General features: G+C 43.9%; 1 protein-coding gene across 2 annotated transcripts in view; it reads right to left on the bottom strand.

The window, feature by feature from the left end:
* Positions 1-24326, bottom strand: part of LOC144491433 (glypican-5-like) — a 594817-nt gene that overhangs the window by 315558 nt on the left and 254933 nt on the right. Inside the window, exons 4-6 of one of the 2 annotated variants that reach the window (XM_078209247.1) lie at positions 17719-17852; positions 11429-11488; positions 8019-8144 (exon numbers count right to left, since the gene is read on the bottom strand). In XM_078209247.1, coding sequence (XP_078065373.1) covers positions 8019-8144; positions 11429-11488; positions 17719-17852 — 320 coding nt within the window. The remainder of the gene's footprint in view (positions 1-8018; positions 8145-11428; positions 11489-17718; positions 17853-24326) is intronic. The other variant, XM_078209248.1, reaches the window with a different exon arrangement.

The following is a 24326-nucleotide window of genomic DNA, read 5'->3' on the forward strand; positions in this document are numbered from 1 at the left end:
TTTTATTGTTTCTGTACTGACATAGATATTTCTGAACATACCTCTTGTAAGTTACTTGAAATGCAAATGGCCTTCCCAGGTGCTAATGGACTCCACCTCGCCATTTCAATGGAAGAGATTTGAAATGACAATGGCTGTTAAACTTGCCAGGCCCATGAGGATGGAATTTCAAAGTTATTCAGGAGAACAATCATAGGTGGAATATTGATGAGATAGCAAATATCCTCCGTGGTGTGACAAATTCCTTAATCATCAACCCATTATGTGGACAATAGAAAACATTGATACTTCTGTCATATAACAGAAACTGGCTTGCAATAATAAATACCTGAAAGTACCTTATTAAACCACAAGGACAGTAGGTCAATGTGGGATACAAAGACTAAAGGGAAGCCATCTCTCACCCAACACAAAGAAAGGCCCTGCTTCAAAAGTCTTAAGAGGAGAATTGGGGCTTCTTCGTTTTACCTGTCAATGTATACTTCTTCACTACAGGGACTCGATCAACTTTGCTTGAGATGAGCAAGTGTGAATTAATCAGCAGAAAACGCTGACCTTCATTTCTTCAATCCATCAAGAAGGAATGCTTCAGGCTTGCAATATTTCAGTACCTTGCAGACTAGAAGTGACCTTTTTCAACCTATTAAGTAATACAAGTGCGTGTTGCATCTTTAGAAAGCTATTATGTGTGTATCTAGTATGTCTGGGGAATGGTTGTCATTGTGATTACACGTTGGATGTTGTGAGAAATAAACTTCATCCTTTCTTCCCATTTGAACTTTAAGAAAGCCAGTTTCATGTCTGTTTTTAAAGCCACAATGCTAAATTACAACACCCCTTCTCAAAAACAATTTTCTTGTGGTCAGCCGCGAGGTCTGAAAATGGGAAATTACCCCACAATTCTCTCTCCATTCATAACAACCTGGGCTTCTCACCTGGTGCCCGCTGTCTCACCTGGTGCCTGACATCTCACCTGCCTACTTACCTGAATTTTCCAGCAAGAATTGCAGTTGGGATCATGAATCTGGATTATATATCTTTTACAGCTATTCCAAGACTTTTGGTGCCCATTGTAGTGCCTCAATCCTCATCCTGCTGAGATAAGGATTAGATTTGGGACCTTCCTGGTCAATGTAGCTGAATATCAGACTAGTCAGTGCACTCTCTCAATGAGACACAGAGATCAGATGACATATTTTACCAATCAGATCAAGAACTAATTAGGTTCATAGGTCACATTTGGTCTGCTGCAACATCACAGGTTCAGTTCCTCATATGTGCCCTGTTCCTTTCCCACTGTTTTCACCTTGCCTGGGGAACAGCTGATGGTACCTTTTCAGGGACAGTGACCCACAAATCTTTTTCATTTTTGGATTAGGCTTCCGACACTTCACACAGGAGAGGGACAGTGTTGTCGAGGGGAGTACTGAGATGCAGGCTGTTGGGCTGGACGGGATTGAGGTTCATAAGGAGGAGGTGTTAGCAATTCTGGAAAGGGTAAAAATAGATAAGTCCCCTGGGCCGGATGGGATTTCTCCTCGGATTCTCTGGGAGGCTAGAGAGGAGATTGCAGAGCCTTTGGCTTTGATCTTTGTGTCGTCATTGTCTACAGGAACAGTGCCAGAAGACTGGAGGATAGCAAATGTTGTCCCCTTGTTCAAGAAGGGCAGTAGGGACAACCCTGGTAATTATAGACCGGTGAGCCTTACTTCTGTTGTGGGCAAAGTTTTGGAAAGGATTATAAGAGATAGGATTTATAATCACCTAGAAAGGAATAATTTGATTAGGGATAGTCAGCACGGTTTTGTGAAGGGTAGGTCGTGCCTCACAAACTTTATTGAGTTCTTTGAGAAGGTGACCAAAAAGGTGGATGACGGTAAAGTGGTTGATGTGGTGTATATGGATTTCAGCAAAGCGTTTGATAAGGTTCCCCATGGTAAGCTTTTGCAGAAAATACAGACGCATGGGATTGAGGGTGATTTAGTGGTTTGGATCAGGAATTGGCTAGCTGTAAGAAAACAGAGGGTGGTGGTTGATGGAGTTCAGTTACTAGTGGTGTACCACAAGGATCTGTTTTGGGGCCACTGCTGTTTGTTATTTTTATTAATGACCTGGATAATGGGATAGAAGGATGGATTAGTAAATTTGCGGATGACACTAAAGTTGGTGGAGTTGTAGACAGTGCGGAGGGAAGTGGCAGGTTACAGAGGGACATAGATAAGCTGCAGAGCTGGGCTGAGAGGTGGCAAATGGAGTTTAATGCGGAAAAGTGTGAGGTGATTCACTTTGGAAGGAGTAACAGGAATACAGAGTACTGGGCTAATGGTAAGATACTTGGTAGTGTGGATGAACAGAGGGATCTGAGTGTCCATGTGCATAGATCCCTGAAAGTTGGCACCCAGGTTGATAGGGTTGTTAAGAAGGCGTACGGTGAGTTAGCTTTTATTGGTAGAGGGATTGAGTTTCGGAGCCAGGAGGTCATGCTGCAACTGTACAAAAGTCTGGTGCGGCCGCATTTGGAGTATTGCGTACAGTTCTGGTCGCCGTATTATAGGAAGGATGTGGAAGTGTTGGAAAGGGTGCAGAGGAGATTTACCAGGATGTTGCCTGGTATGGTGGGAAAATCATATGAGGAAAGGCTGAGGGACTTGAGGTTGTTTTCGTTAGAGAGAAGAAGGTTAAGAGGTGACTTAATAGAGGCATACAAGATGATCAGAGGATTAGATAGGGTGGATAGTGAGAGCCTTTTTCCTCGGATGATGATGGCTAACATGAGGGGACATAGCTTTAAATTGAGGGGTGAGAGATATAGGTTCTTTACTCAGAGAGTAGTAAGGACATGGAATGCCCTGCCTGCAGCAGTAGTGGACTCGTCAACATTGAGAGCATTCAAATAGTTATTGGATAAACATATGGATGATACTGGAATAGTGTAGATTTGAGGGGCTTTAGATTGGTTTCACTGGTCGGCGCAACATCGAGGGCCGAAGGGCCTGTACTGCGCTGTAATGTTCTATGTTCTACACTTATCCACGTTAAAATATTTCCGTCATTCTTTAACCCACCCATCCACTTCATTCACATGGTATTGTAGATAATTCCACACACACAGTCTACAAAGAAGGACAGTTGGGGAGAGAGAAACCTGGTTTAAATCAGTTTGGTAATGGTTTGATGCACTGGAACCTAGATGTTGTGGCAGAGATTGTTGACTTGTTACTAATCTGTACAATGGGAGTAAATAATTAAAAGATTTAAATCACTGGAATTCGTTTCAATTGAAGCAAATAGGAAGTGGTTTAGATTATTTTCCAGCTATGATCTAATTGAATAGCAGAATAGGCTTAAGGGGCTGAATGGACTACTCTTGTCTTTATATTTGGGATTCTACACAATGGGAGTGAATGGGAAGAGAGAGAGAGAAACAGTATTTAATGGAGGCCATAGGATTCTTGCCTGGCTGAGAACTGATGATAGCCTTGCATTGCTTCATTTCAGGAAGCGCCGTGTCAATCAGGCACTTAACTGGCCAGCACAGGGTGTTCTCCAGGATCAAGGACCCAGGGTTGGACGTTCCACCCACCAAGGGCTACAGGCCAATCAAAAGAAGAGGAGGGTAGTGATGCTGCAGTCGTGAGGGAGAGAGCATTAAATTCTGCCTGGAATTAACATTTCAGAATAATGACCCAAGAACTGATGAGAGATCATTAATGTGAAATATTGGAGTGAATTTTCCCGCTCCACCCACCACGGGAGTTGTAACAAGATGAGGGGCAGACCATGGGACCGTCCAATGACCTTAAGCGGGACCTTCCAGTTTTGGGGGCGGGCGCGGCTGGAAAATCCCACCCGTTAACTCAGTTTCTTTCCCCATAGATGCTGCCTGAACTGTTGAGTACTTCCGGCATTCACAGTATTTTGCTCTTGTAACCGTGAAAAGGAAGTGGTTGAGATCACTGGAATTCAATTCACGGTAATAAATAAATCATTGGAATATAGTAGAATACAACACAAGAATTAAAGACAGACAGACACGTTAGTCTACCATGTTTTTCTTATTTCGATCCACATACAGCATCTTGACAGACTAATATGATTTCATTTGGCCAGTATGTATGCTGTATTATTCAATATGCCCTGTGAAATCAGAAATCTTTTGATTTCCTCTTTAAATACTTGAACAAAGTGCATATTCAGTGCCCTTGATGTTTGCCTTTTCTATAGAGCTTTTATTTGAGTCTTATCATTTACCCTTTAGTTTACAATGAATTCATAGCTTTCTTTTGTACAATCACAGCATCTACTTATCTTCAACACAAAAATTTCAATATTCCCATCGTCCCCATGCATACCTTCATGAACGAAGCCTTTCCTTTACTTCCTTATTATGTTTCTGATGCCTCAGGCATTTCTTAGCATTTCAATGCAACACAGTGTGGAAAAATTCTCCCGAGACAATAGACAAACATAATTTAGTTTATCCATGAGCGCCTACAGGAACCCTTCAAAGGTCCAGTCCTCACCAGCTCATGAACCAATGTCCTTCAATTCAGTCAATGCTGATTGAATTTGGAGTGAGTGACACACCATCTCATCACCTTGGCAGTGACACCCTTTGTGGTAGGCAGTCGCTTCCTGTTTGACATCAAACTCTGATAAGTCTGGAAAGCCAGAATCTGAAGAAATACCTTGCAAGAGGCTGATTGAAAATTTGGAAGGGACTCCAGGGGACATTTTTTTGTCCAGGATGTCTCCTAATTCTGTGACTGATTAGCAAAAGAAAAGGATTGTGGGTAGAACATAATATTTTCCAGCTGTCTAGAAAACGCAACAGAACTTTTTTCCAACAAAAAAGATTAAAGTTCTTGTAAAATTTTGGATAATTGCTGAATTGGGATGGAGTTTTCCCACTGTGTATGGTTGAAGGGAGCAAGGGAATTCAAGAATATGTTGTCCCAGATGCCTCACCTAACTTCAGTCTCACTCTCTGTGAATGTCGCAGCAGCTCACTGGGACTGCTGTTCCTTATTGCTTTCATCAGTACAAAACTGGGGCAAAATGTTTCATTCGAGCTTCAGACCTTTTGGTTTACAAAATAAAAAGCTGTGGTTCTTCCCTTGCAGCTAGTTCATTTGAGAAGGAGGGCGAGGGGATAGGGAGAGAGCTAAAAGGGAGAGAGGGAGAGAGAGAGGATAGTGAGGAAGGCTAGAAGGATTATATTTATTTTGCAGCTTTCACAACCTCAGGCCTCTCCAAGACACTTTACAGCCTACAAATTGCATTTAAAGTATAGACACTGTTTTAAAATATAATGTAGCAACTAATTTGCACATCGCTAGGTCCCCAACAGCAATCTGATCACACACAGGGGGTATGTTTTTAAGTGATGTTTTTTGTGGAATAAACATTAGCCAGGACTCCAGTCCTAACTTAATAGTTCTTTCTGAGGGATACCTTCACTCAGTCCATTAGCATGACTCTGACCTTCCCAAAGCTTGCCATTTTAACCAATCATCTTGTTCCCATGTCTACATTGCTGTCCTTAGCCTGCTGCAATGTTCCAGTGAAGCCCAACACAAACTTGGAAGAACAGCACCTCATCGTTGAATGAGGCACGTTACAGCCTTTTGGATTTAACACTGAGTTCAACAACCTCATTTTGATTTTTTTCCCCAAACCCCTCCCCCACAAGGCCATCTGCAACTTGCTTTGCTGACCCTTGTTCTGCTGTTAACATATTCTGCCAACTTGCCCTTATGCCATTATTAGCACCTCCTTTAGACTTTAACAGCACCATTAACACTCCCTTTGTCTTGTCTTCATGACAACTTTGCCACTCTCTCCTGACTGTCAAAATGTTCAGGAACTAAAAAATTGTCAAGGAACTGTGAAGGAGACAAGGAACTGTCAAAGAACTATTAAGCAACTGTCAAAGAACGGTCAAGTGACTGTCGAAGTATTGTCAAGGAACTGTCAAAGGATTCGAGGTGAGTTAGCACTGCTGCCTCACAGCACTAGGGATCTGGGTTCAATTCCAGCCTTGGGTGACTGTCTGTGTGGAGTTTGTACGTTCACGCCGTACCTGCGTGGGTTTCCTCCGGGTGCTCCGGTTTCCCCTCACACTCCACAAAGATGTGCGGGTTAGGTGGATTGGCCATACTAAATTGCCCCTTGTCAGGGGGATTAGCAAGGTAAAACATGGGGTTACAGGGATAGGGTCTGGGTGGGATTGTTGTCAGTGCAGTCGCCATGGCTCGAATAGCCTCCCTCTGAACTGTAGGGATATTATGAGTTGGAATGGAGGGGTAAGGGCAAACGATGGTGGGTATGGGTCCACAAAAGTTGGCATTGGGCCAAATAGGGCATGGGGTGTGAGGGGATGGGGGATGAATAGGGGACTTTTGGTTAGCATTGGGGATATGAGGGGGCAGAGAATGGGTGGGGGGCATAAGGTGGTATAGGTTGACATGGATAAAGCATGGAGATTGTGTGGGTGTGTGAGGGTGTTAGGGGTGTGTGAGGGTGTTAGGGATGTGTGAGGGTGTTAGGGATGTGTGAGGGTGTTAGGGGTGTGTGAGGGTGTTAGGGGTGTGTGAGGGTGTTAGGGGTGAGTGCTGTTTTTAGTTTTAATCTTTTTTAAAAAATCTTACACAAAATGGCAGAGCACAGAAGCAGGCCTTCCATCCAGCCCATATCCACAACCAGCAGCCTCTATGCTCTTTGAGGTTGGCAGGGTGACTTTTAGTCCAGCCCACTTCCCAGAACACAAAAAGGATACTGTGGACCACAATTTTCAACGATCGAGTTTGTAGAGCTGAGACCAAGAGAAAATGCTGGAAAATCTCAGCAGGCCTGGCAGCATCTGCAAGGAGAAATGTGCTGATGTTGCGAGTCCAGATGACCCTTTGTCAAAGGTCATCTGGATTCGAAACGTAGGCACTTTTCTCACCTTACAGATGCTGCCAGACCTGCTGGGATTTTCCAGCATGTTCTCTTTTGGTTTCAGATTCCAGCAACCGCAGTAATTTGCTCTTAATTTGTGGTAGAGCTGGGAATTCCCCATAGTCTCTGCATCCAATGCAGGAGAGAAAACCTGGCCCTCTATTTCTCATTTCTTCTTAAATACCCACTGGATCAGTTTATTGTTGAGTTGGGCTTATTTGCCTTTACGCTTCCTTATATTTTCCAATAATGCAGACCAAAATTGTCATGCATAATTCCATGCCTGCAACTATCACCAGCCTTGATAGAACTTAACACAGCATTTAGCTAGAGGCACTCCCAAATCGACACAAGGCCGTGACTATTTGCAAGCCATATGTCCTTAAGTGGGGAACATTCTAGACTAGATATAAAACCCGGGTTTCAGAGGTCAACAGATTTTCTCCTACCGCAAGGTCACCCAAACTATTGTGAAGTGTCTCTGATATCACCTTTATGCTATATAAAACTAATTAGAAGTGGTTGCTTTTGATTTGGCTTTTCCATAGGCTCATTCTCACTGTCCCTGCAGCTGTTTGAAAATCATATTTTCAACTCTCAATTCTTTTCCTATGATTGATCAGAATCTTACTCACACATTGCAGCTAATGCTCAAGGCTGAAGATGACCCTTAAATGGGTCAAGCACAACCCAAGTGATGAGATTTTTAACTACATCACAGAGTACGTCAAAAAGGTGTGGAAACATTGCCCAATGCAAACATATTTGTATCAAGATCTGTCTGCACCCCTATCATAGGTGTTTTTTCAGAGCAAGACTACAGCTAATCCCTGTATGTCATAATCATACTGAAATACATCTCCTGAATTTGGACTTAATTCAACAATAGAATTCAACTCATCCAAACTATATCGTGGACACTTCCATAATGTTTGTGCCATAAAACACAACAAGTTATGCACAAAGGTTGGAGCGGTCAAGAGTTAAAGGTCTCACATGTCACATCCCTCAGAGCAAACTGTGGTCAGTATTAATTCATCTTACAACTTTGAAAGTTACTGCAGCAAACTGCTTACCTTTCGACAACATTCTCTCCGCTCCAACAAGTTGAACTATCTTGTGGCAGGAGTTCACCTTCGCATATCTGCTCTGCCAGAGAAGCGTAGAAGGTTCTGAACCGTCGGATGTAATTCATGAAGTCCCTGCCAAAGCAAACACAAAATCAACCTTCCTCTACGCCTAGGTCCAATACAAGAAAACAATCCATTGTAAGAGGAAAATGTGCATTGCAAACCCAATGTACAATCCACTCCCCTTGCAAATGGCTGCACTGTATAGTAGCTTTACATCACTTCAAAACCTCCATTTTAGACATTGTTGGTATAAAACAAAGCATGAGTGGACGGCGGATATCTTAAAATGGCATTCACTTCACGTTCCGTTTAGAAATAAAAAATGGATTCTGTACACAGAATTAGAAGACCATAAGTTCCACTTTAAGAAGGGTGAAACAAGTCTAACGATTGTTGAAGCAATTGCCAGAGGAATTATTTGAGGCCTTTGTGCCAATTCCAGATTTTTCATTTCACATGAAATAGGAAAAGTTTTTGTGTATTTTCATGTCACATGATTTCTTTTTTAATTCATTCGAGATATGGATGTCTTCAGCATGACTGTTATTTTTCACCATCCCTAATTGTCCTTGAGAAGGTGCTGTTTTTTTGAACCACTGTATGGCAAAGGTACTCCCACAATACTGTAACGATAATGAAGATGGGATAATTTCAAGAGAAGAGGACCAGACTAGGTCATTTGATTTGTAAATCAGTAAAGGTAATCAGAATTTGTCCTACAAGGTAATCAAATTACACATGGGCTAAGATTTAACAGACCTACAGATAAGGTGGGTGCATCTGCTTAGGAGAGCATTCTATGAATGCCAAGTCTTATTGTACTCTTGATCTCGGTTGATTGGCAGCCTTGGATTAAGCAGCCAAGCTTGGACTGGGATATGTAATGAAGATCTTTCTTATCTTTTGTTCAGTCCAATTCTCCATGGAGTATCTAAACTCAGTGAAGTTAACATAGGGACTGCATTGCTCTCCTGTAACAATACACAAGGAAGACCACAAACAGCTGTTTCATTGTCAAGTCTTGCAAATGATTGGAACTGTGCAAGAAATGCATTTAAAAGGGGATATTTTAACTTCTTGTGGACCAATGTTATTGTATTTCTGTCAGCCTTAGCTCAATGGTATAGCACTCCTGCCACAGAGACACAGGATTGAGGGTTCAGCGTTCACTGACTATTAGTTTCAGCCTGAAGGTGATCACGTGAATTTTCATAGAATCCTACAGTGCAGGAGGTGGCTATTTGGCTCATCAGGTCTGCACCGACCACAATCCCACCCAGATCCTATCCCCATAACTCCATGCATTTACCCTAGTGAGTCCCCCTGACACTAAGGGGCAATTTAGCATGGCCAATCCACCTAACCCACACATCTTTGGAAGGTGGGAGGAAACTGGAGCATCCGGAAGATACCCACACAGACACAGGAAGGATGTGCAAACTCTACACAGACCGTAATCCAAGCCAGGAATTGAACCTGGGTCCCTGGCACTGTGAGGCAGCAGTGCTAACCACTGTGTCGCCCTAATTTTGTTGTCTTTTAGATAGACAGAACAATGTTGTAGGCACCCTATGTAATCATGTTCGTACCCTAGTTAAAGAATAAATACTAACAAGGAACACAGGTTTTAATCTCAAGACAGCATTGTGGAAATATTTTCTGTACATGTCATGTAACAGTTCAAGAACGTGGCTCGCCACCATCTTCTTAAGGAGAATCAGGAATGAGTAATAAATGTGGATATCCCACAAACAAGAAAACATACAAGGCACAGCTGCATATACCTTACAGCCATGAACACAAGTTAAAAGTGGTGGGAGCAAAGCCCAGACCACAACAGCTGGATACCTGATTGAGAATGGAGTTGACTAAGGAGATATGTATACATTTTGTATTTTCTGGGCATAGAATGGAAAAGTCATTGTTGACTGGACATTGGCCAGTGTAAATAGTAGGTACGTGATGATGGGTGAATATTCCGAAGATTTGTTTGATTATCTTTGAGGATCAGAGTGTTTTATACAAAACACTGCCTGGGAGATAAAATAGTCTGTTGTACATGGTATGTGGAAGAGACTGCAGAAGCTGTGATTGTTCGTCTTGGAACAGAGAAAATTAGCAGGAAATTTGAAGGTGGCGTCCAAAATTATACATGATATTGGAGAAATTGCTTCGAAAACACAGATTCAGGGCGGACTGGCAAAAGAACTAGAAGTGACAGGAGGAATTGTTTTTTCACACAGTGAGTCAAGATGATCTGAAATACACAGACAGGAATTATCTGATCTCGTATGCCCCACTGCCAGTGAGAATGGAGAATTTGGCGCTCAGCCAAATCTCCATTCACAGCAGCAGGACTGGGGAATCCCAGCTGCAGGCAAGGTCAGAGAATTAAAGGGCAATGGAAGCAGATTCAAAATGAGATTAAATAAATGGAACTGGGGACTATTGGACATTTGGGCAGCACGGTGGCACAGTGGTTAGCACTGCTGTACCACAGCTCCAGGGACCTGGGTTCAATTCCAGCCACTGGTCACTGTCTGTGTGGAGTTTGCACATTCTCCCCGTGTCTGCGTGGGTTTCCTCCAGGTGTTTCAGATTTCTCCCACAGTCCAAAGATGTGCGGGTTAGGTTGATTGGCAATGCTAAATTAACCCTAGTGTCAGGGGGATTAGCAGGGTAAATATGAGGGGTTACGGGAATAGGGCCTGGGTGGAATTGTGGTCAGTGTAGATTCGATGAGCCGAATGGCCTCCTTCTGCACTGTAGGGATTCTATGATTGGAAATGGAGCCGAGGAGTAGGATTAGTTGGATAATTAATTGAAGCAGCACAGGTACAGGAAGCCAAATGGCCTCCTTCCATGCTCTTATTCAATGATCTCAGTTCAAATCCTGCGCAGAATGATGGAACAAGGGTCTTCACTCTCTGCTGGCTATAAAGGTGCTATCTGATTCATGCTTGGGCAGCCTCAAAACAGTTTAGCTGTTGCTGGTGTACAGCAAAGCCTTTTTAAATCTGTCACTAGATCGATGGTATACAATCTTGCAAATTAAAATGGAAGTGGGGAGAAGCTATTTTGAGTTGGCACATTGTTGGGATAGAGTAGAGGGAGATGGGCATTGCAGCTACTTGCATTGGACTTCACTCAAGGATGTTTGAGGCTGATGCTGAGCAACTGCAATACATCACCTTAACGAGCACGATAATTCACCATTCCTCACCTACCCCCCAAAGAAAAGTACAGATGCACTTCTAAACACCAGGAATTTGCTTTTACGAAACCGTTACCTCAGCTGCAGCACAATTAATGATTCGGCTGCCCACCGAGCAGATATATTTGCATTCTCTTACCTAGTGTTCTTTTTCATTGTCCTAGGCCTATCAGTCTTTACTTCTTTCAGAGGCAGGGAGCTGAACAGAACCGCAGTCAGCAAGCATCAGTCAGACAGGGCAGCAGAGAATTTCGGCACAGGGTGAATGGAGAGAGGGAGGGGCACAGGGTGAACGGAGAGAGGACGAGAGGGAGGGAAAGAAGGAGCACATCATAAAAAAGAGAAAAAAAAATACAAGTGAAAACAATGAAACCTGTACAGAAAAATAGTTTGTCATGCACATGCTTAGCGGGAAAAACATCAGAAAGAAGAATAAAGAAGCCGTTCTCTCCAAGTCTGTGGAGACTAAGACACAAGGCAATCACTTTACTGCCTCATCCTGGTGATGAAGCACTGTGATACAGGAATAGGGAGAAAAGGGCTCCTGCAGGATTGATCTGGTGGAATTAGAATCACATCGTTGGTTGTCACCGACACAGTGCTTTCTCTGGAGGTAATTGGTCAATTTGCTTGTGGAAAATGGGGCAGGAATGATTAAATCCACCCCCAAACATCTCCCCCACCCCCCAGAAGAAAACTAAGGAGAACTAAGTAATGAAGCCTCTGGTACCTGGCCTGAACCCCCATTTCTCCCAGCTGCTGCTGCTGGACAGTCTCGTCTCAAACAAAACATGGAAATGCTGGTTGAGATAGGGATGGGTGGTGGTGCCTGACTTCCCTGTCCATTTCCTTCCAGTCTTCTCCCGTTCCTATCATCCACCAGTTGGAGGGCATCTTACGTTATCTGCTGAAGGCCCTTTGTTGGGTCAAAGCATTCAGTGAATGGCTTCCCTTTATGTGTTTTTTTTTGAGTGTTCCCTATGCTGCCTCTGTGATATATTCCTGTGGGTTGTTCACTGCGAGAATCCCAATGGAAGTCAGACATGAATGAAAAATGATTTCCTGATCCAGAAATCTAAATGAAGGCGGGAGAGAGAAATCTTGATCTAATTTTGGTAGGACAGGCATGGGAAATTTCAACCCTAAATTTCACATCTTCTACTATTGTATTTAAGTTACACCAAGTGTTTGTGAGCAGGTTAATCCCACCTTCACCTACACTCAACCAGCCCTCAAGTACTGATTATTTTTCCATTCCTTTGCCTATGGCCTCCAGCTTACTTTCTGCCCAAACTGTCCCATCTGCTGTGGCATGGTGTTATTGCCACTGGACTACTAATCCAAAGACCCGGGTTGCAAGAAGGCAGATGGTGAAAGTTGAATCCAAGAAAAAAATCTGGACTTAAAAATCAGATTATGACTCTGAAACCATTGCTGATTGTTGTAAAAAGAAAATGCATCTGGTTCACTAATATCCTTTAGGATAGAAAATTTGTTGTCTTTATCTGGTCTGGCCTACATCTGGCTCCAGATCCACAGCAACATGGTTGACTCTTCAAAGCTCTCTGAATTGACCTAGCTCAGTTCAAGGGCAACTAGGGATGGACAACAAATGCTGGCCCAGCTAGCGACGCCCACATCCCATGACTAAATTTTTTTAAAACTGACCAAAAGACAGAACTTCTTAAGGCAATTAGCCACATCTCTGAGAACTAGAGGGCAAGCTAGCAAATAAACTGGACAGCAATTAGATCCATTTACTGACCAACACTTGTGTTACTCTGACTGTCCTTCTCTGCATTTAACATTCAGTGACTCTCCCTGGATAAGACAGATGTCAATTGTTGCTCGTCTCAGCTGGGGTCCAATTAAAATAGACTTGCAGTGATTCTGAAATTAGTGAGACATTTAACACAAAGTAAACTTGTTTTGAGCACATTTCTCAGCATGCTACGCAGGTAGGTAATGAAAATGAGCTGCCCTGTACCACACATCTGTGCAGCCAGAAGGCGGCTTAATCTTCAAATAACTGCGATCTTGTTCCAGGTGGTTACATTGCAGCAAATAAGTGTCTCAAGTTCAATGCTTTGGAAATGGTGATTTAATTTTTGTCCTAATTAAGTCCAAGGTTTCTCTCCTGGCATTGCTGAAGTAATGAGATTTTCATGATACCCTATCTGTGTAGCTCCCAGCATTGGGCAATGTTCCGACAAAGTCCTTGGGATCAATACACCTGCAATTGTATTTGGAGTTTGTGCAATCGCTAGCATTTAGCTAACTGATGGTGCTGAGTCAATTCTCTTTAGGTGTTGTACATCATCAGGTTAATAGGCATTAGGGAGGCCTAGACGTTCTCTAATCTGCAGCCTTCATGAGCTCGTTCCTCTGGACTCCTATCTTTACTTAGCCACTAAATATTATGCTGTAGCTTCCAGTTCTGATGAAAGGACTACATGATGATCATGTTGGGAACAAGGCTGTAACATAGAAGCAAGCGTCCAATAACAACTTGTACTTATACAGTCGTAAAGCTTCTCAAAGTACTACACAGGAACATTATCAAACATCAATTGAGACAGCCACATAACAACTATTATATCGCACCTTCAAAGTACTAAAATGTCCTAAGGCGCTTCACAGGAACATTACAAAACCAAGTATAAAATCGAGCCACATAAGCAGATATTAGGCCAGATGATCAAAAGCTTACTTGAAAAGTTTTAAGGGTGGAGAAGTTTATGGAGAGAATTTCCGATTTGAGAGACTTGGCAACTGGAGTGGTTAAAACCAGGATACTTGAAGGTCAGAATTAGAGAAACATAGATATCACCAAGGATTATGGGACTGGAGTATGGCAGTAAGGAGGGGTGAAACCATGGAAGGATTTAAAAACAGAATGCGGATTTTAAGAACGAGTTTGGGTCAAGCGACCATTTCCACCAAAGGGACAGTACATCTCGAACACCAGCAGAGCTAAACTAAAAATGCACAGGGTCTTGAGCACCATGAAAATATGAGGGCTCTTTGTACAAATCCCTGCCCCACTGTTCCATGATCCCGCTCCGATGGAAAAGACTGGGCTGCTGCTCTCGGGCTTCAAGGAGGCACTGCCATGGCGAAGAGACTTCCTTCTGCAGTAAGGGGGTTGTGGGGGAGAGAGGGGTTGGTGTGAGGGAGATGGGGAGTTGTTATTGCAGCAGGCAGGCCCTGATTGGACATGGCTTGCTGCTCCCTAAAAGAAGCCTCACATTCGGCTGCAGCTCCTGGGCATGGTTCGCACAGGCCCAACTGTTAATTCACCAAGTGCCCAGCAACAATCAGGGCCTTGGGCAAAATATAGGAGAAAACAATAAGGGGAGAAACAGAAAAAATAAAGTGACGTTGAAGGAGTTAACTCCAGAGGACTGGGAACCACAGGATCGCAGGATATGGAGTGCAGTAAATTATCACGTATTTACTTAGCTGTGTCCCAGCACTTTTAGAAATGACATAATCAGGATACAGGATTACAAGAAGCATAATTATCCACTCCATTAAGCTAAATTGGAGGCCAATTGCAAAATTTATGGGACCAATTTTCTAACTACACGCTGCCAGCAGGGAACCTTCCACGCCAGGCAGGTCCATTGACAAATCAGCCCTGTAGTACAAAGGTGACTCGCACTGATATTAGTATAATGTTCTCATAGGAATGCTTCTCTACACCATTTTAATGGATTTAAAATAAACTTGTTAACTCCTGTGTTACAATGGAGAGATGTTACACATTTGTCTGTTAACTGGTGTTGGCTGTAGCCCAGTGGTAACACTTTCACCTCAGAGCTAGGAGGTCCAGACATTTGACCACATAATCTAGACCGACACCTCAAGAGAGAGCGCTGATGTCTCTGTCTGCTCTTTCTCAAGTAAAAGTGAAAGGTCCCACAGCACTTTCTGAAGAAGAGCAGGGGAGTTCTCTCTGGTCTTTTGGCCTGCATTAATCCCACAGTCCACACCAGCAAAAAGCAAGTGAACTGGTCAGTTGTCTCCTCATTGATTGTGGAACCTTGCTGTGTGTAATTGGCTGCTGCATTTATGTTCATTACAACAGTGACTAGACTTTAGCTAAGGCAAACAGGTCCTCAAGCCCCAAAGACCTGGGTTGAAAAGGGTCCCTGACCTTCCACCTTCCTCCGAATGAGTGGGGCTCTAGCTGCTGTGTAGCCAGTGACAGATCCTGAAGGGTTAAAATGGATTAACAAAATAAAAGCTGGATTTATTTATATCTATTGAACTTTTCAGCTGATTGTAAATTTCTGCCTCTCTTTATTATAGTGATGATACCTGGGCAGTACTCGAAATAGGCTTCCTGTTCCTTCAGGAATTGCTGGAATATCTTGCACACCCTCTCTCTACCCCTCCGGTCCTCCCTGCATTGAAATCAACATTTATCTCACCAGCTCTTCCTCCTGTCCTAGTACCTGGTGATAAGCTGCTCGGCACGGTAGCACAGTGGTTAGCACTGCTGCTTCACACTTCCAGGGACCTGGGTTCGATTCCCGGCTTGGGTCACTGTCTGTGTGGAGTTTGCACATTCTCCTCGTGTCTGCGTGGGTTTCCTCCGGGTGTTCCGGTTTCCTCCCACAGTCCAAAGATGTGCGGGTTTGGTTGATTATTCCATGCTAAGATTGCCCCTTAGTGTCCTGAGATGCGTAGATTAGAGGGATTAGCGGGTAAAATATGTAGGGATATGGGGGAAGGGCCTGGGTGGGATTGTGGTCGGTGCAAACTCGATGGGCCAAATGGCCTCTTTCTGCACTGTAGGGTTTCTATGATTCTATAATGCTCACAGCAGACAGAGCCAGAGTTGGGAACACTGGTATTGCTGGGAGAGTTTCCACATTTCAATAGGACAGAGTATGAAGCTATCACTCATCTGCCATTTACTCAGAAAAATGTCAACCAAAACAGCTGGAAAACCGTTGGCTTACAGAAAACATTATTGGCGTAATGAGAACAATGAGCATTATGGGGCAATATTACCCATCGAGCATGTGCTGAACCTGCAATGTTACTGGCACTATTGGAAGGTGAACCTGGCATTCTCCCAGTCCCCTGAACAATATTTCTCCATCAACCATCAAAAGCAAGGGACTGACTAGTACTTGTCTGTTCAATGTTCCCAATTCAAAGTGACTGCTACACTTACAACAACAACTTATATTTAGATAGCATTTTTAATGTTACCAACAGTCCCAAGATGCTTCATACAGGCATTATCAAACAAAGTATGACACCAAACCATGTAAGGAGATATTAAGTTAGATGAGTTTAGACAAAGTCTACTTGGTCCTGGGGGATATCAGGGCTGAGCCTTATCTGGTATTCACTCAATGTCCTGAAACATACAGTTTCGAGACAGAGTCACTGCTAAATGATTGAGAGCAAGAACTCCTGATTTTTTCCCTTGGGACATAAAGACACTAAGGAGGTTCCCTACTACAACCTGGACTGGTATCGGTGAACTCATCACAGATCAGAAGCCAAACATGGAATCTTTTCATGCCAGCCTGCAACTCATCATGTTTCCTCATATAGAAACCATAGTTTTAGCATGCAGACGAGTGATCCTGCCAATCCCACGTTCTGGCACTAAGTCCATAGCCCTGCAAGTCACAGCTCTTCAAGTAGATATCCAAGTGTTTTTAAATGTGGCAGGAGGTTTTCCCTCAAATTCCCTTTGGGGCAGTAAGTTCCAAGTCCCAACCATCCTTTGGGCGAAAAGAAAATGTTCTCCTCTGCCCTCTAATTCTCCTTCCAATTACTTTAAATCTATGCCCCTGCTTTTTAACTCCTCCGCTAAGGTCATCCCTACCTATCTGGACCCCTCATCACTTTACACACCTCAACAACATCACCCTGTTCTAAGGAAAACAACCCGATCCACAGTTTCCCAGTCCTGGCAACATCCTCATAAATTTCAGAAGCCCCTACTCCAGAGCAATCACATCTTTCCTATAATGTGGTGACCAGACGTGTACAGTAATACTCAAGCCATGGTCTAACTAGAGTTGTATACAGTTCTGGCAGGGCTTCCTATAATTTAGCTTTCCTAGCTTATACCCCTTTTAAAGCTGATAGAGTTACAGAGGGCATCCTTGTGCCAAGATACAGTATCACAACAGAACATTTGGTAGATACTGGGATTCACAGTCTGACTTTGGTTAAATCCTTGGATGAGGCACCACGTGATATCGAAACATTTCACTACAGACAGAAGTTAGACTGATTAGCAAGCCAATATTTTAAGCATTCGCACAGCCTTGCCAACAGGCTGAGCAATGGCTAGTTGTCCATCTGTCCAGGGAAGATCCATGACCATACATCATAGAAAAGGAAGAGTAAACTTGTTCCATTGTATAGGCTCCATTGGCAGCAAGATGTCATTACCTTCTTCTCTGGGTCAGGTTGGCGAATTGGGTCGCTGCCTGGGGCTTGAAGCTGGCCGTGGCTGGGATCCGTACCGTGCTGTCCAGCAGTGCCGTTATTGCTCTCTCTTGAGGCTGGTCGCAAACCTTACTCACCTGCAAATCAAAAGCACACATGAGCATTTAATTCCTTTCTGTAAACAAAGAGATTCACTCCAGATACAGCATGGTGCAAAATAACAGCAGAATTGTGACTGAGTGCAACAGCTTTTTAAGTTCATAATGCTGCCATTTTGCAAATCATGCTTCTGTCAGGAGTACTGACTACCTCAGAGTGGTGAGTGACTGGGAAGGACATAACAAACCTCACAATGTGAAAACTGAATGAGTGTACAGTCAAAATACTAATATATAGGTTAATGCTCAACTGCTGTTAACTCGGCACTGCCTACCTCTCCCCAGAAAATTTCCTAATATCTTTACCCTTCAATCATCCATTGCAAGTGCTGTTGAATTACTTTTTGTCTCTTCTATGTTCTCATCCCTTACATAGTGATTGGAAAGGAGCCAATAGTTGACAATTGAAGAAAATTGCATTTCTACTGCAGATTTAGCAAAGAAAAAGTAACATCCTCAGGTCCTTCCAGAAGAGTAAAGTTAATGATAATAAAAAAAGTAACGTTAATGATAGCTAATCAACATGTGCAACCTAGCATAAGGAGCTATGTCACACACTGAAAAGATGAGTGAGCAGCACCACAAGAGTATAAAATCATAGAATCCCTACAGTGCAGAAAGAGGCCACTTGGCCCATTTAGAGCCCACCCAGCCCTATCCCCATAACTCCATGTATTTACCCTGCAAATCCCCCTGACACTAAAGGGCAATTTAGCATGGCCAATCAACCTAACCCCCATATCTTTAGACTGTGGGAGGAAACTGGAGCACCCGGAGGAAACCCACGCAGACATGGGCAGAATGTGCAAACTCCACACAGTCACCCAAGCCGGGAATCAAACCCAGGTCCCTGACACTGTGATGCAGCAGTACTAACCACTATGCCACCGTGCTGCCCTAAACCTTACAGCGAGCCAGGCAGGATGTTAAATTTCTTCTGCCTGCATTATATAAAATCCCTGAGGTCGGAATTGAACGGGGTCCCTGGTGCTGAGACAGCAGTGCTAACAGTTAGCACTGTTAGCAGTTAGCACTGCTGCTTCACAGCTCCAGGGACCTGGGTTCGATTCCTGGCTTGGGTCACTGTCTGTGTGGAGTTTGCACATTCTCCTCGTGTCCTGGGTTTCCTCCGGGTGCTCCGGTTTCCTCCCACAGTCCAAAGATGTGCGGGTTAGGTTGATTGGCCATGCTAAAATTGCCCCTTAGTGTCCTAAGATGCGTAGGTTAGAGGGATTAGTGGGTAAATGTGGAGGGATATAGGGGAGGGCCTGGGTGGGCTTGTGGTCGGTGCAGACTCGATGGGCCAGATGGCCTCTTTCTGCACTGTAGGGTTTTTATGATACTATGAACCACTGTGCCGCTCTTAGTAGCTGTGGTTATATCTTAATATTCTATAACCTTGTAACTATTTACTGATGTAAATAGAGCTATTTTGAAAGAAAGGCCATGGTCTTCAGCAAGATCTCTTCTAGAGGAAGGGATTAAGGAATTCTAAGACAGACGCACCATAACAGATGGCGACTACACCCACAGAGCAACAGTAAAAAAGCCTAAAGAGAAATCCAGAAAAAGTGCAGAGAAGAAGCTGAAAGACTTTAAGGCCAACCCAGCAACCAAACTGGAGACAAAAAAACCGTGAGGGCAGTCCAGAAACTGACAAGACAAGCAGCATGGAAAAAGGGAACTTTAACCCAGGGTGAGAAATGGCAACTACTTTAGTGCTACCAGAATCATTTCAAAATATAGAGGGCCCCAGATAGGCCGAGCAATGGCAAAATTGTGAATACCTTTCATCTCATACTGCAATGTGTCAGGTCTTACAAATAAAGAGAATAAGACCCAGTTGTATTTTGTTATCTGTTGCTGTCAACATTTTGAATGATATGTTGGCCAGACAGGGGCGGGGTGAACATCAGGTAGGATCGAACTAAATGTTCAAGGTTAGCTCGACACAATGTTAAAATACGAAATTAAGAAAATTCCTGAATCACACGATCTTCCCAAAAACATTCCAAGTGTCATAAACGTCTGAAAATCAGGGAAGAGGGGGTGGGGGGGAGAATCAGGGCAACTGCCCACCCTGCCCCCTTCCCACACCCCTGCAAAGCTCCACCCTTGCTCCCCCCGCTATAGCACCACCCTCATGGCACTGCCCGTGGCAAAGTTTAGGTGCCCAGTGGGCAGCGCCAGGATGCCCAGTGGGCATTTCCAGGTCATGTCCCTGACCATTTAGGGGTTCAATGGTCTCCGATCCCCTTTGGCAAGGCCATGGTGCCTGGTCCCCATAGGTGGAGACCATGAGTGATTTGCGTGGGCGAGAGGTCGCTGATGAGGGGGGAGTTGTCTGGGAGGCCAGAAACGGCGGTGCTGGACACGTTGTCATGCAAATTACGTTAACATTTAAATCGGCTTCACACCAAAGGCTGGGAAGATGACTTTAAGCGCAAGACCGGTTTGTCAATTCACCCATGAGTAATTCCAATCCTTCACAGGGGCATATGGATGTGTGCATGTCCACTACAAGTTCTCAGTCTACAGAGAAGTTGAGCGAGGAGTATGTTCCATTTTGAGCTCGCTCTGCTCAGTTAACACTCAACACCGTTTCACCCCATTGTGACATTCTGATGGGCCGCATGTTAAGAACTCAATTTCCTTTCCTTCCCCATACATTGCTACCTTATCTCATGGTAGAAAACCACGTTCAGACTATAAAAAATAGTAGAAACTTCCACAGCGAGTTAAGCCTGTACTTTTAATTGACACTGGACTCATGACCTTTCCACTCTAGTACTGTAAATAGAGAAATTACAGCAACCAAAATCATATCTGGTCAAACACAGTCAGGCATCATTCGAAGGAACAGAGCTGCCCTGATTTCAATGGACGGAAAACCATTAACAGGATGGGCTGTATACACTGAACCTCAGTGTAATAAACTATGGGCAGCATTATTGTATCTCACAGTCCTGATTTCAATTCACACCCAGAGCACATATCTCCCAACAGGAGATCGAGGACAGCTATCAGGGAAAAGCAATCTTGCTTGCTAGGTTTTTAAAGCTTAAGTTTATTATTAGTGTCACAAGTTGGCTTACATTAACACTGCAGTGAAGTTACTGTGAAAATCCCCTAGTTGCTACATTCTGGCGCCTGTTCGGGTACACTAAGGGAGAGTTTAGCATGGCCAATGCACCTAACCAGCATGTTTTTCAGACAATGGGAGGAAACCAGAGCATCCGGAGGAAACACATGCAGACATGGGGAGAACGTGCAGACTAGTGACTCTAGTTAGTGACCCCAGCCAGGAATCGAACCCGGGTCCCTGGCACTCAGAGGTAACAGTGCTAACCACTGTGCCACCGTGGTTTATCTATCTCTAACATAGAAATGTAGAACCCACTCTAGCCTCACAATTATCTCACTGGCCAACTTGGCACAGATTGAGAAGCACGTGGAGCTTCATGCTTATCCGTGGTCCAACTCCTTATTTCCAACTGGGTCACCTAGCTCCAAACTTTGAAAACACCTCCAACCATGCTTCCTCATTGGCTAAGAAAAGTAGACATGCTTGGGCTTCAATCTCTGACTGACAGCAGCAGTTGCAGTAACATATCGTCTTCACAATGGCCATTGCATGACCCAAGGTTTTTTTAAAAAATGTGATGTGAAATAAACACATTTTAGGCACATAATCATCATGACCTATTGGTCAAGAAAATCTTGGCAACCAGATGAAACTACACAATATCTCTGAAACTGAAGGGCTTTAACTGAAAGAGACATTGTTGTCCACAGAAAATGGTGTCATTTAAGGTTATGGGACGGCCTGATTCTGGTCTTCAAGAACCTGATCAGCGGAATAGTGCTCAATTGTTTCTCATTGCTTAGCAAGGCAGTAACAGGGCAGCAGGGATGTGAGAAAAATCATTAAAAAATGATGGGGAGGTGAGGACAAAATGTCTTTACACAGAGGGTGGTTTGAATGTGGAACTTGCTGCCACAAGCCAGTCTTGATAACATCTTTTAAATGGGAACTCAAAGAAAGGAATACTGAAAGCTTTACAGAGCAAACAGAGTGGGACTAAAGCAACTTAAGGGATAGGCTGGTGCAAACTGATGGGACGATTTCCTGGACAGAGATGGCACAACACATTTTATTACAGTTGCAATCTTACAAAATATTTGCTCACAGCCTGCAAAATATACTATGGGATCTTCTTCGTCCATCTGAGAAGGTAGAGGCGGTCCTGGTTTAACAACTCATCTGGAAGACAGGGGTTCCAAAAGTGCAACACAGCTATCTCAATACCACATACAAGTGTCAAACTAGGTCATGTACACAAACCTCTAGAGTGGGACTTGAACCCACAACCTTCAGGTTCAGAGGTGAGAGGGCTACCACTGAGCCAAGACTGGCATATCTGTACAAACTACGTAAGTGCAGAGTTAAGACAGATGCCAGAAAATGTTTCTGCTTGCAGAGTTGTTGACCTCTGCCACATGTTGTCAGTATGTGTGTAAGTACAGCTTCACTGCAAGCATTCAGAAGGCTGAGCTGAGTGGAAGACAGCATCAGGGTGCAGAAAGTGGTGAGAGGTGTCAGCAACTGCAGAATTCCTGGACCTTTTCTCCACAACTGGCCTATGTTTATTTTCTGCTCTCCTAGCAGCAGGGGTCAGGATGCCGTGGGCACCACGTTAGACTCAGAGATTAAGAGTATTACCATTGAGTTACAATGGACACATCTCAATAGGTATGGTGCAGTTAATCTGTGTTGTTGAGCTGCACGGATATCAGATAGTGTTCCTGCATCAATTCACTGTTTGCTGACCCCTTGTGAACTTGTGTGAAGGGAGGTGAAGATGGCGAAGATAAGACCTATGGTGACCCTCCCAGTCAAATAGCAAGGCAACACTTCTTGTAATTTTGAACAGCGTACGATTGGTTCTCCAAATTCACTCTTCCAGCATGGTTCCTGATTCCTCAATTTCCACACATCAGGAAAGTGCAGGGCTTGCTTTGTACAAGTCCCTATCTCTGGAGGCAAAAACACGGAAGATGAACCCGATTTCACAAACTGTGCCACAGAAAGCAGAGCTCTATTCTAGGCAGTCAGACAGTCGGTATCATGTGAAAGCTGCAAGCATTTTCCCAACAGTGCTCTCAAGCAGCCAACATGAAATCTGTACAGCAGACTGTCCAAGAAGCCAAACCAGCACAAAAAAAACATCTCATTTGAAATAATTAAACAACGGAACATTCCAGACAAGGGTTTGTTCCATTGCAAAAGTGCTGCTCTTGCCAAAACATACTGTCAAAGCAGTTGAAAAGAAAGCATTTAATGTCATGTCTACAGTACCATGTCAGATCCCAAACAGCCTCAGCATCAGTGGTTAATCTGCCAAATTCACACAAACAATGACTGCATCAAATGAAAGTTTACTGGCTGTTTATTAGGCTACTCCGTGTGACATTAAAATAAATATGGAACATATGTAATCTCCTCAATCATCGGTTGCTATTTGGAATATCATCTTAAATTTGTGCTCTATCGAGCTATGTTTATATTCAGGGAAAGGAGCGGAGTTGCCAGTTGTCTGCTGGGTGAACAAATTGCCCCTTGCAGACCAAAGCCTCTCTGGTTTAATGCATGGTCTATGCTCAATAACACAGGCAATAGCTGGGATAGGACAAAGGGGAGCAATGGGCTGTACTTGAAGTTGCTGACACCCTAGCACCAAGGGAGCCCTGAAGCATGTGGGGAACCCGAAAGCTTCAGCAGTGCACCCGTCAGTGATGTTTAGCCCAGCCAATGTGCTAATAGCTGACTTACAAGTTTCCAATTAATGAACCTGAGTGGTGTGATGATGATGTCCACAAGTGTATTTGCGCTGAAGTATTTAATGGAATCCTGCTGGGATGAAAGTTGGATTCACAATGCTGCAAGGCACCTCCCTTCACCGATGCCTCTCTCGGGCCGATGATACAGTCTGTATGGGCCTGCAGGAAGATTCTTTGCCCTATTGAAGGGAGATGGAAGTCTGCAAAAGATGTAGCTGGATATTGCAGAGAGGTCAAACAGCAGGAGCCTGGTGCCCCACCGCTAGATAGTGTCAGAAGAAATTCACAGACTTAATCGGATCAGGAGTGGCTAATGCTATGGCACATTCAGATATATCTTGATTTGCAGCTGACCTCAAAACAACCCCCGTCTCCAAACATCCCACTCCTCATAACAATTTACCCTGACATGCGTCACCATTCCTCTCTGTGTACGCGTCTCCTCACATTTTCCATCTGATCATCCACCACTGACACTCACCCACACTATCGACGCATTCAACCCATTTTCATGACTGCTTGCATGAAAAGAGAACACAAAACACCAGGGAGACACAGAGAAATGGAGGCTGATACTGCCAGCAGCAAATGAGGCAGTGCTTTGGATAGGCT

Source organism: Mustelus asterias, chromosome 3, assembly GCF_964213995.1.
Source record: "Mustelus asterias chromosome 3, sMusAst1.hap1.1, whole genome shotgun sequence".
Lineage (NCBI taxonomy): Eukaryota > Metazoa > Chordata > Chondrichthyes > Carcharhiniformes > Triakidae > Mustelus > Mustelus asterias.